General features: G+C 49.9%; 1 protein-coding gene across 1 annotated transcript in view; it reads left to right on the plus strand.

Annotated features, from left to right (window-relative positions):
* The first annotated feature begins 1,287 nt into the window (after positions 1-1,287).
* Positions 1,288-16,780, plus strand: part of PCBP3 (poly(rC) binding protein 3) — a 32,679-nt gene continuing 17,186 nt past the window's right edge. The window contains exons 1-7 of the mRNA XM_077785204.1: positions 1,288-1,311; positions 12,962-13,105; positions 13,384-13,407; positions 14,174-14,206; positions 14,736-14,852; positions 15,358-15,489; positions 15,750-15,878. Coding sequence (XP_077641330.1) covers positions 13,037-13,105; positions 13,384-13,407; positions 14,174-14,206; positions 14,736-14,852; positions 15,358-15,489; positions 15,750-15,878 — 504 coding nt within the window. The 5' untranslated portion in view covers positions 1,288-1,311; positions 12,962-13,036. The remainder of the gene's footprint in view (positions 1,312-12,961; positions 13,106-13,383; positions 13,408-14,173; positions 14,207-14,735; positions 14,853-15,357; positions 15,490-15,749; positions 15,879-16,780) is intronic.

The following is a 16,780-nucleotide window of genomic DNA, read 5'->3' on the forward strand; positions in this document are numbered from 1 at the left end:
GGTATCCCTGGCATGGAAAGATGGCACAGCCAAGGGTTGGCACACCCCGGTGGACACTTGGGTTGCCAAAAAAAATGCTGCTTCTGACTGGTCCGACTGGCTTGAGCTCTGATGGACAAAACATGAAGATATCTGAGAGCTCCAAAAATTCCTTTTTCCTTCCCCAAATGGAATGTCTGGACACCAAAGGTCTGGTACCTGCCCTGGCTACTGAAGGAAGGACAGAAGATGCTTGGCCTGTGGACCATGGCCAGCTGGGACAGAGCTGGGTGGTGGCTCAGAGCTGGGAAAAGGGGACACCCCCAGCACCAGTCAAAATCAGATGCTGGGAGCAGTGGCTTGGCTTTCCTTGCTCCACAGGGTCTCGGGGATCTTTTTGGGATGCCCAGAATTGGGCTTCATTTTGGGCTGGGTGAGTGACTGTGGAGGAACACTGAACCACTCTTTGGGCCTGGTGGGAGTGGGCAGTCTCACCCAGAGTGTGCCACGCTCCCTCCACTGCTCTTGGTCCAGCTTCCCAGAAACTGTTCCAGCAGCCTCCAGAGGAGGACATTGCCATCTCTTGGAGCAGTTGTTAGGTGCATCAGCCAGGAGGGTAGCAGAGGATGGGAACAGCTGTGGAGGGCTCAGGACCAACATCAGGGCACGAGATCATCTGGTTTGGGTGGTGGAGCAATTGTAACACATCCGCTTCCTGCAGGGAGCCAGCTGAACTCTGGGATGTGCAGGCAGGGCTTCAGCCTGGTCCTTCCCACTGTGCTGCTGCCTCTGAGATGAAGGGTTTAGCACAGCCTGTCTCTCCCAGAGGCTCTGGCCCTGCACTGGGTGGGCAGGCACCCTGTAAAACATGCCCAAATTTCCCCCTGCGCACGGGCAGCACGCCGGAGCTCATCTCATGCTGGGATCCTTTCTCCTTCATGTTGAAAGCGTTGGCTGGTTCGCTCTCATCGCCTCGAGGCATCCAGATTTGCTCAGTGGCCTTTTAAAAAAAAATAATAAAAATAAATAAATAAATCAACGTCCATGAAATGACAAGAGCATCAGCAGTGGGTGCATCCCCCTTTCCAGCAAACCCAGGGATTTGGGAGAAAATAGGTCATGTGCCCTTCATCCCATGCCACGTGGTTGATCTCCCAGGGCCAATGAGGTTGGGAGCCCTTCTGCGCTGAACAGCAGAATAAGAAAAAAAAAAATCACTGGGATTTTTTTCCCCCCTGTAGCATTTTTCATCCCTTCCAAACGTGAAAAGACTGGCCATCTGTCTGGATCCCCCTCCCACCAAAGCAGCACGAAAGCGGTTCTTTGGGAAAGGTAAGGCGATTTAAAAGATTGTCTTGGTGGAAGACCACCCGCTGCGGGCAACTTTTCCCACCAGTGTAAGTCAGGGAAGAGTCCTGGAATGAGCCGGGTCCACGGGCTCCAGTGTGGGTTGGAAGAGCTTTGAATGCTTAGGAGCAGTTTTAAGGGAATCGCTCGTGGAGGAAATTTAAGTCTGTGGCAGCGTGAGGTGGGACAATGGGAGACATGGGCACGCAAGCAATGGGATTCCCTTAAGTTAGCAGCTGCTCCCCAGGTCTCTCCTGGGAGAAATTCCCAGAATATTTTTGGGAAATTATTTTGCTGAATTTTTTTTTGTTTTTGCAAAAAAAAAAACCCAATTGCCAAATATTTTTTGTGAGTTAAATTTGACAATACTTGCTGCGACTTTGTTTTGCAAAATCATCGTTCTCGAAGTGTATGCTTTAGTTAAATTACTTATTAAATAGTTAAATTAGTTATTTTAGTTAAATTCCATTTTACCCATGCCCGGCAGCCAGTGCCACCCTGGGTAGGGAGGCATCCATCTCTTCCTTAACCAGAATATCCAGCTGTTCCTAAATTCCGTGATTTGCAGCTCAGGCTTTGGACAGTGTCATTTGTGTGTGCACTTGGGTGGGAATGGCACAAATGGAATTGCCTTCAAGGAATGGACACTAAAATAACAGGGATTGTAATAATGTCTTTATTTTATTAATAAAAATAAAACCCCATCTCTGATTAATTTGAGTTTTACCTTCTGTTATTTTGTTTTGTTTGGTTTTAAGTATTTCTACTTTTTAATTCCAGTATATTTCCAATTTTGTAATATTTTTATTTTGAATTCCATTCTAGTTCCAGGATTTTCAAAAAAATATTTCTAATTCCATTCCACAGCCATTAATTTTTAATGCTATAAGTATTCTTATTATTTAATTCCATCCTATTTTCATTGATTTTCTTTCCTTTTGCTGGGGAAATTTGATTTGGAGAGAGGAATCCCTTGTGTTACGATGCTCGCTTTGTTTTCTGTTTGCCTTCAGATGCACGTTTTCCTCAGGTTGTCAAAATTCTTCCTGATACCATCATGTTTCTGTTGCATTTTCCTTGGTTTCATGATCACTGTATAAGTAGGAAAGTGAAATATTAGTGGCAAATGCTATAGAATATTTAAAAGCTGTTGAAATCAACCCCAAATTGTCATCTCCACATATAAAGGAAAAATATTCTCTGATATGTTTTTCTCATAATCTGAGATTTCTGGGATAACGTGATTTGAATGTGAACCATCTTAACAAATCTGATTTTATTAATTGGAAGTCACGTCCAGTTTAAAAATAAACAAAAAACAGTAGCTCAAGGACATTGTGTTTAAGTTTCCATGAAATGATTGACCTTTGTTTTGACAGATGCAAGGACAGTTGCTGGACTACATTTTGATACAGAAACCTAACCCTGAATTAAAAAAAAACCAAAAAACCAAAAAACAAAAACAGGCATTCTTTCTTAATAGCTGGGGCTTTGCTCTTAATACAGAATTTAGAATAACTCGGTAATATTTCCAAAGCGTTTAATCCCAGACTTCCCCTTTCTTTTAGGGATTCATTTATATAAATACTTCTGAGAACAAATAATTGTTCTCAGACACAAAAGCAAATTTTTCTTCTTGGGAAATAACTGGAGGAAATGTTCTTTTAATCTTGCTGAATTAAGAGGATGCTTATTCCTTCAAAGAAAAGCGGTCATTTTGAGGTGGGGACAAAAGGCTGCTGGGACAAATGTCTTTGTAAGAGTCTCCAACATTATTTCAATGCCTTCAAAATAGCATAGGAGAAGCTGTGGGAATGTAGCAGGGGATGCGGGAAGAGGAACGCTGTCAGGATCGCTGGCGGATGCAGCAAATCCCACAGTGGTGGCCAGCTCCCTTTTGGGGTGGACCAGGAGGCACGGGGAGCTGCTCACTCCCTACCTTGAGGGGTACTCCCCTGGGTACCAGCCAGCCATGCTGCTTCGGTGGTCCCAGGATTGCTTTTCCCTGGGGATCAATTGCTTTTTCCAGGCCCCCTCTTGGAAAATGGGTGTTTGCTGTGGGGTAGACAGAGAGGGCACCTTGATGGCGGCGTGGCTCTCCGTGGTGGTGGTGGGGGGGGAACATGCCTGGCACACTGGGATGAGCTCGATCCCAGTGGTGGCGGAAGACTGGGAACCCTGGCTGCAGGCTGTGAGTGCCTTTGGAGAGCAGGGGATGGTCCCCAAACCAGCAGGGTGGCACCTCTGCCCTTGAGCCCCCCAGTCCTGCAGCATGAGGGTGGGTGACAGCCGCTGTGTCAGGAGTCTGATGGTTCTCTGCATCTGCTTTATGGCCAGCTGAGTTGGAAGGGGAATTTGAAAGCTTGCCCAGTCAGTGAGGGCTGTCTCCATCCGCTGAGCTTTTTCCCAGCCTTCTGCTGAACGCATCCATCCTGGTGCTGTGATCGCACACACACACACACGGATCTGGTTTAATTGAATTTATTTAATTTTGGGCTTGCTAAGTGGGCTGGCAGCGGGCAGTGGGGGCACCCTCCTGCCACCAAACCCCCTCCACTCCATGGTGCAACTTTGGAGCTGGATACCACCCATGGCAGAGGCAGGCTGTGATATCGGTGGCACTTCCTCCACGGATTTTGACAGAGACCCACAGCCCTGTAGGGATGCAACCACTGCAGTGGTTATGCCCTCGCTGCCAGGGCCAGGTTTGGGGACAGGGGCAGTCATGACCCTGTCTCTGGCGGCCCCAATTTCCAGTGGAGCCAGTTCACCCGTTCCCTAGCTGGGGTTTGGCTCAGCATTGAGACACGAAGTTACAGAGGACCTACCACAGCGAGAAGGGGAGAGGAGAGGCGGCTCTCCTTGATTGTAATCGGGGCTGAGATTTAGTTGAAGTGAAAACAGATCGAGAGTGACAGTTTTGGAGCCTGCTGTCAAGGTCTGAGCGCAGCATGCTGGCGATCCACCCCCAGATGCCGAGGGCCCTCATCCTCCTCCTCGCCAGCTGGAGCAGGGAGAGCCAGCACCGCGCAGGATGGGGACAGTGCAGCCCAGCACGGCCTCCACGCAGCCCTGTCACACACTGCCCTGCAGACCCTTCCTTTGGGCTGGGAACAGTGCTGGGTGGGACGTGGCCCTGTGGTGGCCATTGGTGTGGGATCCCCTGCTCCCACCTCCTCCGGCCCTGCACCCAGGAGGGCTTGTCAAAGGAGGGATGGGGTCAGTCTGCATCCCGACCGATCCCCTCGGGGTGCTGCGTCGCTACTCCAGGGAAGGCAGAGACAAGAGTCTCGTTTCCCATGTCTCTGATCAGTCTCCCATTCCCAAAGAGCGTCCATGGCCAGGGTGGAAGTCACGGGTTTGAGATTGTGGACAAAGAGCCCTGGATCCAACCGGGATAGATGGGACCAGGGTGGTTGTTACTCCCCCCATCACCCTTGATTGATCTCCACATGCTTTCTGTGCTGTGCTTATGTGTCCATTATGTCCCCAGCACAGTAGCTGGGGGGAGTGGGAAGACCTGTTCCCCCATCTCTGGATCAGGAGGGGCTCAGACCTGTCCCAGGTGCTTGGAGAAATTGGGTGGCATTCATGAGAATAGCCCCAATCCCCCATGTTTCTGTCCAGCAGCACCTGGACAGACTGCTCCGGGGCAGCCCATGTGCTGCAGCTCTCATCCCTGTTTCCAGGGATTAGAGAAATGGAGATGGGATGAGATGAAGCAGTAGATTGCTTCACTCTCAGGATGAAGGGATTTGTGGACTGCCCTCATATCAGTGGATTGAAAATGGAGGGAAGTAGATTGAAAATGGAGGAAATTATTGGGATGCTGCTGCCTGTGGGATTAAAGCCAGGGTAGTCGGCAGGCTCTCTGGAGGAGGAGGTGAATGAGGGGAGTTATAGGATGACTCCTGCTGAGCAATGTGAAGAGATGCTCCTGGCTGCATCTTTATCTGTTTTGGAGGATGCCCTGGAAGATGGGTACTTTCTGCTTTCCTGGGTCCATGGAGGGGTTCTCCTCTCAGCTGTCCCCCAGCTGCAAGGATGTTGGGAATGTGTCTGGAGCTTTTTGCAGTGCTGTGTCTCTTTCCAAAATGCTGGAGAACAAGCTGCTTGCCTCTGGAGATCCATACACCTCCCTGTGGTCTCTCCTTTGTGAGCATCCAGCATGGGTCTGTGGCCATGGGCATCCTTTTTGGGGAGTCCTTTGGATTCCCCTGAGAAATGACATCTAAAATCTGGTACTTAGGTGGTTGATATTTGACTGTCTCGTCCCTTGGGATGTGTTTGCAACTGCGCTGGCTCCTTTGGGGCAAGATATGGGTCCTTTGGGGCTGATGCACAACCTTGGCAGAGTGTCCCTGGGGCATCTGTGGAGGCATCTCCTGCTGCAAGGTGGCACCTCCTGGCTTCTGTTCCTTGGCCTTTGGCTGGGAGGAAAAAACCCTGAATTGGGTGCATTTGGCTTGGTGTCAAGGTTCTAAGTGTGGTTGTTTAACAGAGATGAGCTTTATTTGCCAACACGTGAATGTTTGGAAGATTTAAAGAAGGATAACTGGCAGCATGGCATGGCTGTGGAGAGGCTCTTTTCCTGGACCTTCTTCAGTGCAGCTTAAGCCCCTTGCTCAAGGCCCTGTGTCCCTCTGCCCTCTTGTGCTGCAGAGCCTTGGTTCCTCCAGCCCTTCCCCGTGGGTCTGTGTTTGCTGACCCCAGGGGTCTGGGGTTGCTCTTTGCTGCCTGATCTCCTTTGAAGAACCAATTCACTGTTCCTGGTTAAGTTCTCATGATCTTCCAAGTCAGCTTGTCACTCCCAGCCACTTTCAGGTGGATAGGGAGTATTTCCTCTGTTCCTGTGCACTTAATTACACACAGTTAAGTTGCAGAATTCTATGTTATTTTCTTCACATTTCCAAGCTCATTTTGGCTTCTTGCTCTGCTCACCAAGAGCTTCTCCCGCCTGGGTTGTCACCTGGCTTTTCAACAGGAGTGTCCCTGATCAATATTTTGGGGGGGTTTAGAGCATTTCTCAGCCATTTTCCAGTGGTTTCACTCACCCCAGCTCCCTGCACACCCCACAGTTGCTCCACTCTCCAGCAGGCTCGGTCCGTCTGCCCTCTGCAGCACTGCTTGTGGCACTTCCCAAGCCCCACTGGCGTGGCGGTCAGGGATGTGGACGCAGAGTGTGGCGCTGAAGCAGTCACTTTCCTGGTCTCTGCAATGCCAGGCGATGACGTTGGACGTTTGGGATTCTGGCCCCTGGCTCAGCTTCTGCAGCAGAACCCGCCCCACTCCGCAGTGCTGAGCCCTGCGGCAGGTCCGGGCTGGGGGGGCAGTGCTGGCCCTGCCTCCCTCAGCCCGCTGGGTCACCCGGCATCAGCCAAGACCCAGCCAATGCTTGATACTCGCTGGACCATCAGAAGCTCCAATGGATGCTCCCAGCCTCTCCTAAATAGTGCCTTGGGCTTGGAGGGACAGCTGGTATTTCAGGAAAAAACCGTAATTTCTTTTATCTATCCTTTAATCTGCTGGCAGGCCAAAGGAGGAAGAGCTGATGTTCCTTATCCCAGGAAATGTTATTTCCTTGGCACTCACGGTCTCACCAAAGGCTCACAGACATCTGCTGGTGCTTCTGGTCACTGTATTGTGGTGGACCCAGCTGCAATGAGCATTGGCTTCCATCATCTCATAGAGGGAAGTTTCCGATGCACTTACGCAGTGTGACATTCACTGAAAATACTCTTTTCATTGGCAAGTTGTTCCAGAAGTAACTAAGAGAGTGATTTGGAAGTGGCTGAATTATAGCACAATGTTCCCATCCCCTGCCTTCTCACCCCGACCTTCCAAAATCAGCTTTAATTAAACAAATAAAATGAGGACCCATTATTCTTTGAATAACTCCTAATAATTCTAATAACCTTGTTGAGATGGTGGTTAAACAGGTTCAAGCCACTGGTTTTGCTCAGGGTCTTAAAATCAAAAAGCCCTGAAAAGCGCCCAAACGAGGTTTTCAATTTTTCCTAAGGACATCTAACATCCGGCTGCTACTACATTGCATTTCCCTCACTTATCCGTGTCTGACCTCTGCTTACAACCCTGCAGCAGCTGGTGTGAGTGAATGAGAATTCTGCGTCCTGCAGATCTCTGCAGATACATCTCTTGGGTACCTGATTTTCCTCTAAGCTTCCGATTAACACAAACCCACAAATGTGTCAGGGCACAGAGATAGATACTCTCATCCTGCTGTCCTGTTGCAGTGGGGAAAATGGTGTTCCAGACCATCTTCCTGGGGAGGTTGTCAGGGAAAGGCCACAGTTTGATCCAGTGATCTTGACACAAAAGATTGCCACAGTGGTTCTGCCATCACAACAAAACTAGTCATTCTCCCTGGACTGAGCTCGCTTTGGTGGAGGCTAATGCCTGAGCCCATAAGTGGGGTTCACCAGATAAAGGAGAAAACCAGGAAACCAGCTGGGAATTTCCTGGAGGGGAGGGTGGGTGTTTGGCTGTGGTGTGGCTGTGCCCACTGCAGTGTGACTGCACTGGAGCTCTTCATCAATGTATCAACACAGACGTTCAGAACAAGAGGAAATGGCTTCAGGATGTGCCCCAGGAGGTTTAGATTGGATATTAGGAAAGATTTCTTCATGGAAAGGGTAGTCAGGCACAGGCTGTCCAGAGCAGTGGTGGAGTCCCCATCCCAGGAACTGCTAAAAAGGCACATGGATGTGGCACCTGGGGACAGGGTTTACTTTGACAGTGCTGGGGAAACAGTTGGACTCAGTGTTGATAGAAGTCTTTTCCAACACAAATTATTCTGTCAGGCTGTGATCGCAGCTGGAGGGGAGCAGGGAAATGGGAGCAGGCAGCTGAGAAAGAAGCCTCCAGAGATGCCTGCTGTGAGGGCCAGAGCAGGACATTAGTCTCCTGTGCTTCTTTTAATGATCACAGGCAGGGGAGAGGCACGGCTATCCTCTGGCTGATGTACTAGGAGGGCACAGGGCATCTTTTTTGGTAAAATATTCCCACAAAGCTGGAGAGGGGAGAGGAGGAAAGGTCAACCAAAATGACTACAGCTATGGAAAATGGCAGCAGCTGGAACTGCAGCTTTGTTCCCAAATGGCTTTTGGTGTCTTTTGTGTAGATGGTGCTATTGCCCTCTCACAGCTTCAACTCCCAACAGCTGAAGCTCGTTGGTGGCTGATGCATTTACACATGGTTTAAGGTTTTTCCTCCTTTCAGCCCTGTCTTGACCTGGCCAGCCTGCAGTGTCGTCATAATCCCGAGATGGCTGCATTGCCGAGCTCCCCAGCCACTAAAACATCACGCTGGAAATTGCCGGATTAGGTCGTAATGGCAAGATCAAGTCAGCGGGAGATGAGTGGGGAGAAAGCTCCTGCTTACGCAGATGGACAGGCAGCTCTCCTTGAGAAAACAGGCTAGAAAGCCTAAAATGTCAGAAAAACATCCTCTTTCCTGGCCTCTCTGGCTTTTCTCTGCTTTTAACACACCCATCATCTTCCAAAGGTCAGAAAACCCTGGTCTGAGTTTTGTGAAGACTATATGGAGAAGTCAGAGGTATTTAAACATTTCCTCCCTCACAGAGGAAAATGCTGTCTTGAGTGTTGGACATTCTGTCCCAGATGTTAATTCCCAACACTAAATTCTGCCACCCCTATTTGAAATCCTGACTGTGGGATATTGCAGTGTGCTGGAGGATGCCAAGGGATTTTGGGTGTGGTCCTTCGGGAAGGTGGCACAGCAGAGATTGCACAGACCAAGGCCTTGCCCACCCCGCTCTTTACCTGCACACATCATCAAGGGCTCGTGGTCAGCAGGGATCTGAGGTGTTGGATTTTATCAGCCTGCACTGACCAGGAGAAGCTGTGGCTGCCCCATCCCTGGAAGTGTCCAAGGCCAGGTTGGACTGGGCTTGGAGAAACCTGGGGTAGTGGAAGGTGTCCCTGCCCATGGCAGAGAGGTGGAACAAGATGAGCATTAAGGTCCCTTCCAACCCAAACCATTTTGTGATTCTGTGATACCCCTAAAAGAAAGTGGGATTTTCTGGAGGCCCTGTGATGGGTGTGGGGGGGTGATGGAGACTTTCTCCTTTACATTGGCTTGATGGTGCCTGTGAACTTTCCACCCAAACTTTCAGGGGGGAGGTGAGTTATGCCAGTGGGGCATTGTTGCACAGAGTTGTCCTCTCTGCTTGTTTTTGGACAGCTTGAACAAAACACTGCTATAGCTCCTAAAAACAATTCTAGGAAGCAAAGCTTGTCTGCACGGGGCTTGTGCACCTAGCGAGCCCTAGGAATGCATAGCAGGTGGAAGAGGAGGACAAGGGCTGGCTTCAGCAAGCACAGAGTTAACAATGTCCCCCAGCCCCTGCAGGGATTTGGGCTCTGCCCAAGCTCAGATGAGCCTCCTGCCATCAGGGATAGCATCCCTGATAGGACATCAGAGGCATGATTCCCAACATCTGCTTTTCCAGCTCCTGTATGGAAGCTGGGCTGGAGAGCAACATCCAGCCCAGAGCTCCATTTCCCTCCTCCTGTTCTGCTTCATGTGCCTCCTCCTGTATGGGAGATGGTCATGTTATTAAATTAATTCAAGACACAGTGTTCAGAGTTCCTCTAATTGGAAGGGAATTGCTCAAATTGTAGGGATCTGTTGGTATTTGTGAGTTATCAGCAAGCATAAACTCAAGAACGCCAGCTGAGGCAATTTCTCCAACCTCTAAAAAATGGGAAAAGAGAAAAATTGGAGTTGTGTACATTTGCATCTGGGGAAAAGGAGTCTTCCTGCTGTTCTGGGCTTTCATTTCCTTCCAATTCCTTGATCGCTGATTCCTGAGTTGCTTTTTCAGGCATAGGAGATTCCTGATAGATTAAGGAAATTTCCCAGAATGTAATGTATTTGAACCAAGGAAGAACCAGATTGCTCTGAGAACTGGTGATGTCTCCTTCAGGCACTTTTACAAAGGCAGCTGCAATTAACAGGCCTATTTCTTGTGGAATGGGATCATCCTTTGGAAGGGCATTGTCCAGCTTTGGGACAGATCTCCCCTTGCTGTGGTGCAAAAACTTTTGGCTGCTCCCCATGCATGGCAGGAGGATGCTCCAGTCCTCCACCTGTGGTTGCCCAGGTGTGATGCTTGGCAGAGCTGGCTTGACTCACTGTGCAGCTTCCCTTTTGGGGCCCAGCTTTACACTTCTGTGTCCTAATTCCATGTCTTTGACCTCTGTGGGGCTGTACCTGCTTCGCACTGGGCTGGAGCAGGGCTCAGGATCTACTCTGTCCATTGGGCCGCATGTAATGGTGTCCTCAAGGCTTTCAAGTGAGTGGACAAAGGAGCCATTTCAAAGCTGTGGTGGACAAGGCAGAACACGGTGGTGAAGAGGAAGGGGCTGAGATTGTTCTCTCTCCAGGCAGGGAATGCTCTAAAACGCTCAAAATGGCATTCTGGGGGATAATTTTTCCCAGCTCTTTGTCCATGAAGAATGAGAGCTGTTGGGGGAGGCCTGTGCCCAGAGTAAATGCTTCGGATCTATTGTTGCCATGCCTTCCATTGAGCTCATGGGCCCCCTATAAAACACTTACCTTTCACTAGTATGATTAAGAAAAGGCCAATATAGCTTTCCTGCTCACTGGAGCATGAAGCGTGTTTAATTTAATAATGCTGATAAATCTTAAAGCCAGGAGCATTTGGCTAACACATGACCCACTTTTTCAATCAATTGGAAGCATTTACGTAACAGCCTGATGCAGGGTTCCTCCTGCAAGGGATGTGGAGCTGGGGGTGGCAAACACCCTCCCTGCCACAGGACATGGGGGAATCGCTTTAGACTGAAAGAAGGGATGATTAGATGAGATTTTAGGAAGAAATTCTTCCCTGTGGGGGTGGGGAGGCCCTGGCACAGGGTGCCCAGAGAACCTGGATTCCTGGAAGTGTCCAAGACCAGGTTGGACTCCTGGCTGCTCCTTGGAGCAGCCTGGGATAGTAGAAGGAGTGGCAGGGGAGTGGAATGGAATATCTTAAGTTCCCTTCCAACCCAAACCACTTTATGATTCTGTGATGTCTCCGGTGCAGGAGTTTGTCTCCTGGCACATTGTGAGCACCAGAAATGCCAACCTTCACCTATCAGCTTATTGACCCTTTTTGGCACTGCCTCCCATGCAGGAGTCAGCCTGGGGTTAACCAACACAGCTAGTTACTCTTTTCCTTCATTGTACACCTTACAGTAGGCTCAGTCTTGAAAATTCCTGATCTTGCCTGTCCTGTTACAGTGTCTCAGCCCATTCCTGTTATTTTAGTCTCCAATGTCCTCACCTTTTTTCCTCAGAAATATTCTCCTTCTCCCCACCCTTCAAAGCACCTTTTGGCTTGACATAGAACCAGATGGTTTCATTGGAAAGGACCTTAAAGCTCATCTTTGAGCTTCCACTATCCCAGGTTGCTCCAAGCCCTGTCCAACCTGGCTTTGGACACTGTCAGGGATGGGGAGCCCACAGCCTCTCTGGGCAACCTGTGCCAGTGAACCTGTTTTGGTGTTCAGCACATTTAATTTCTTATCCTTCTTGTGAGGATTCCATCTTTTCTTTCATTTGTAACATGCAGCAGCCTCAAGCCCCGTGTTTGCATGTAGATCATAAGCAGCCTCATTCCCAGAGAGCCAGCATCCTTTAGCTTTAGGGAGTTCTATCCCCCTGCAAACCACGTGAGTTTATCCATTTTGGGTTTCATAACAACCTCTAGGAAGAGGTTTTGCATCAAACCCGTATCCCAGCCGCAGTCTGTTCATTGCTGCTGTTTATTCATCCTGACTTGCATTAAAGCAGTACTTGAGAACTTTTTTATCTCCTGCTTTTTTTGCTCACGTAAGTCCCTGTCTGAGCAAAGGGAGATGCCAGATGCTTGTGAGCAGGATGAAAAAACTCCCATCTGATACAGACTGAGGGATTAAATAATGTGAGGGAGAATTGCTCTTTATCCTTCAGCACTGCACGTAGAAGGATGTTGGCACCTCCCTCTGGGACAGGAGTGCTCAGCCCATGCAATGGGCTGCAGGGACATTTCATATGCCACGTCCTCATGCAGAGATGCTCCTAAAGAGGCATCAGGAGTGAAAAATGAAGCATTTGTTGCCATTCTGCGGTTTTTATTTATTTCCCCCCATTGACTTCAAAACATCAGCGACCCTCTAGAGGGCAGAGGAGGAAAGAGAGAGAATGGAAAAGGAAAACAGCACGGTTTCCTTATGGTTTCCTTACATATGTGTGACACGAGTGATTGGAAGTGATGTGGTCCACAGTCTGCCCAGCTGGGGAGCTCTTAGGTCAGGATGTGTGGCAATCAGGATGCCAGTTCTGTCCTTTCCATTCAGTGCTCCTGGAGTCAGATAGACAATTCCTGACCACTGAAAAAGTGCCTTGTGGTTTTCTTTGTGCTGGAAATGGTGAACTTTGGTTTGCTAAATAGGTGCTGTGGGTGCTTTAAAGCCCCGCTGCATCCGCTGGCCCTTGGCCAGGCTGCTCCTCTGATGCCCTGGTCCAGAGTTGATTTTTACCTTCTGTGGGGTCTGTCCCACCCCAAGGAACTTGTTCTGAGAGCAAGCCTTCCCCACTGTGTCCCCAGGTGATCCTGCCAAGGTGCTGCCTGTGCCGGGGCTGCTGTCCCAGCTAACGCACGTCTCCCGTCCCCTGGTAGGAAATGGAGTCCAAGGTCTCTGAAGGCGGCCTCAACGTCACCCTCACCATCCGGCTGCTGATGCATGGCAAGGTAAGGGGCTCCCACAGTGGGGGTGTCCTCACAGCTCCCTCTCCTGCCTGCCCAGCCCCACACACAGCTCTGTCCAGCTGTCCCAGCCCCGGGAATAGCTGTCCTGCCGGTGGGGAGGGTGGCATGGTGCTCCTGCTCCCTCTCCTTCCTGCCCCTCAACCTTGTCCCTCTGCTGGGGACAATGTCCACCAGGTCTTCACTTCATTATGGGGTTGGGTTGGATTCTCATCATGTTTTCTAATGGCAGTTCCTCTGGTTTTGGCTTTTTCTCTGTGTAGGAAGTTGGAAGCATCATTGGGAAGGTAAGGATGCTTTTTAATGTACCTTTGATGTTGTTCCTGCCCCTGGTGTGGCAGATACCATAGTCGCCTCTTCCCTGTGTTGTCCTGGAAAGTGTTGGGTGCCTGACTTTGCGAGCCAGAAATGACGAGAGACCCACAAAGGGGTCAAAAGACCATTTTCCCCTAAAAACCTCACCAACCACCAAACTGTTTCCAGCTGCTTCACTGGCTGATGACTGGGAGTTTACAGTCATGTTGCTCTGGTGTTTTCATCAAATAACTTCATTAAGAGATACTAAAAATGTCACACAGCTAGATTTAAATTATATTTTAAGTAATTCTATAGCCCCTGTCTCTGAGGCCAGAGGACTCCATTTACCATGTACAAAAAAAGCTTCCTGAGTTGCTCTGGTGTTTTCACAGTGTTTTGGAAAGTCCTGGCTATACAGGATTAGGGTTTTTTTTTGGGTGGTTTTAAAAGAAGAGTTTATAGTGGCAAAGATTTGCAGCATTAACACGTTTTCCCTGTAGGCTTGTGCTTATTTGTCCATCAGCATGTCCAACTCTGGGAAGATTCACAGTTGTGAATTTATATGTATATATTTGATGATTTACATGCCCAGGTCTTCAGCTGACCATCACGTGGGGATGCAGGACTAGGCATCACAGTTCCCATGTTTTTGGCTACACATTGACATATATTAGGGAGGTGCATTTTTGGTAGGATTGTTTTAAAGGTAGAAGTTGTGAATTTTCAGTAATGGCTTGGTTTTCCCTCTTGTTTCAGAAAGGAGAGACTGTGAAGAAGATGCGTGAGGAGGTGAGCAGCCTGCTCTGTGGATGATTTGTAGGAGGAAAGGAGTGCAGAGTGACCATAGCTGCACATTGCCCTGTGTAATACGTGCAGTAATTCCCAAGGTCAGGACAAGCAAGCCAGCTGTTCCCAGAGCTCTTTGGACCAGTTTTTTCCCTTCACACTCAAACTCCTGTCACATTTTCCAGAGTCATTGAAACATTGAAATTAAGTCACTTGTAAGATGCTTTGAGTTTGTCCAGGGTCTTTGTACCTGTAGCTCCCAGGGATTTGTCAGGACAGTGAGTAAAACTCTTCACAGGCAATGACCCCATGAGCTGGTCTTACCTCAATGCCATGGGTTTACTTTGTAATAAAACATTGGAAATGCTTTCGAAGGGCTGGGATAAGGCAGGGCTGAAATCACTGCAGAGGAGGGGTGGGAGTTTGGAAGGTTAGCTGGAATGCTATGAGGCTGGCACAGGTGTCAGGCTGAGAGAGGACCCAACCTGATTGCTTGGCTGTGGCTATTCTAGGACTCCTCTTCTCTTTCCAGAGCGGGGCAAGGATCAACATCTCAGAGGGGAACTGTCCTGAGCGGATTGTGACCATCACTGGCCCCACTGATGCCATCTTCAAGGCTTTTGCCATGATCGCCTACAAATTTGAGGAGGTAAGAAATGTGAGCCAAGCCATGACTGGGGAGAGCAGTGCCTGGTTGGATTTGCCTAACTGGGACATGGCCTCAGCACAGAACCTTTCACACATCTCTAACTAGGGTGCAACTGGAGCACAAGTCTGATGGGGAGCAGCTCAGGGAGCTGGGGCACTCAGCCTGGAGAAAAAGAGGCTCGAGGGGGACCTTCTCACTCTCTACAGCTGCTTGGAAGGAGACTGTAGCCATTTAGGGGTTGGTCTTTTCTCCCAGGTAACAGGTGACTGGATCAGAGGAAATGACCTCAGTTTTGGGTTGGATATTAGGGAAGATTTCTTCACTGGAAGGTTGGTCAGGCCTGGGAACAGGCTGCTCTGGGCAGTGATGGTCACCATGCCTGGAAGTGTTCAAGAGGGAGCACTTTAGTCACCTGACTACAATGTGTATAGATGTGCCACCTGGACACTGGAGGTTGCTCTGGTCAGGTACCAAGGGCTGACGTGCTGCACTTTTCCTTCCCAAGGACATAACCAACTCCATGAGCAACAGCACTGCTACCAGCAAACCTCCGGTGACACTGCGGCTGGTGGTGCCAGCAAGTCAGTGCGGCTCCCTCATCGGCAAGGGGGGCTCCAAGATCAAGGAAATCCGAGAGGTAAGGCAGATTCTGTTTCATTATTGCACCTCAGTGCAGCTCCTCAGAGCTGATCTGCGACCAAGGGGGAGCTACCTTGGAAAAGGGGATCCCTGTGCTGCATCACGCATCATGTTGCTTCCCAGGATGGTGCGGCTGATGTAGGCACGGGATGCCACATGCCGGGCTCTCAGGAGGTGCATGGTGTTGGAGCTGGAGCTGGCTCTGAGTGAAGGCATTCAGCTGTGGGATTTCTCCTTCCTTTCTTTTTCTGTCTCCAGTCCACAGGTGCTCAGGTCCAAGTGGCGGGGGACATGCTGCCCAACTCCACGGAGCGGGCAGTGACAATCTCGGGGACACCCGACGCAATTATCCAGTGTGTCAAACAGATCTGTGTGGTGATGCTGGAGGTATAGTCTGTAACAAAGGGGGTAAAGTACATACGGAAAAAAAATCATAGCTCGCCCCACTACAAGCGCTGGGAGCTGTGGAGTGTGTCTCTCTCATCCCCTTCACCCCTTCACCATGCATTGTCAGACCACTCTCATTTCCTGGTACCTCTGCTGGAAATACACCCCACGTCTTTTCCCCACCACTGTCTTTAGTTTCTAGAGTCCCACACTGGAAGCCTGTCTGGTCGGGTGCCCCAACGGAGGTGGTTTGTGTCAGAGCAGAGGGTGGCTTCAGGGCAGAGGGGTGCCAGCAAGCTGGGACAGCCTGGCCTGGCATCACAGCAGCACTCAGGGTGCCGTGAGAAGGATATAGGGCAACAGCCACTGCTCCAAGAACCTGGTCTCTGCCTCACAAGGACCACAGCCAGGAGGAGGAAACTAGAGCATCCCCTGCACTGGGAGAGATGGAACTGGGAGCACAAGGCTGTGTTCCAGTGAGGCACAGTGGGAATGGTAGTGAGGAAGGCTGGTGGAGGGCAGGGACTGTAGGGCACATGGATATATGTCCAGGGTGCTCTTTTCTGGAATAAATGGTGACAAGCAAAGCTGGAAGATCTCTGCCATGGAGAAATGCTGGTGTACCAGTTGCTGGAGATGACCTCAGCCACATGCCTCACATCCACACCTGCCACCTCAGATGGTAGAAGCTCCAGGAGGAAAGCCCCTGGGACACAGGATGGTGACACATTCCACTCCTGGTGCATCCCAGAGAGAGACGAAGCAGGGCTGATGTAAGGCCCTCTGTCTAGCTGCGCAGCCCTTTCAGGAAGGAGCACGTTTTCCACTGGAAAAGCTTCAGACAGGGATGGCAGGGCTTGGTGAAGGTGATGCAAAGCCAGATGGAAGCATCTTCAACTTGG

Source organism: Lonchura striata, chromosome 8, assembly GCF_046129695.1.
Source record: "Lonchura striata isolate bLonStr1 chromosome 8, bLonStr1.mat, whole genome shotgun sequence".
NCBI classification, from domain to species: Eukaryota; Metazoa; Chordata; class Aves; order Passeriformes; family Estrildidae; genus Lonchura; species Lonchura striata.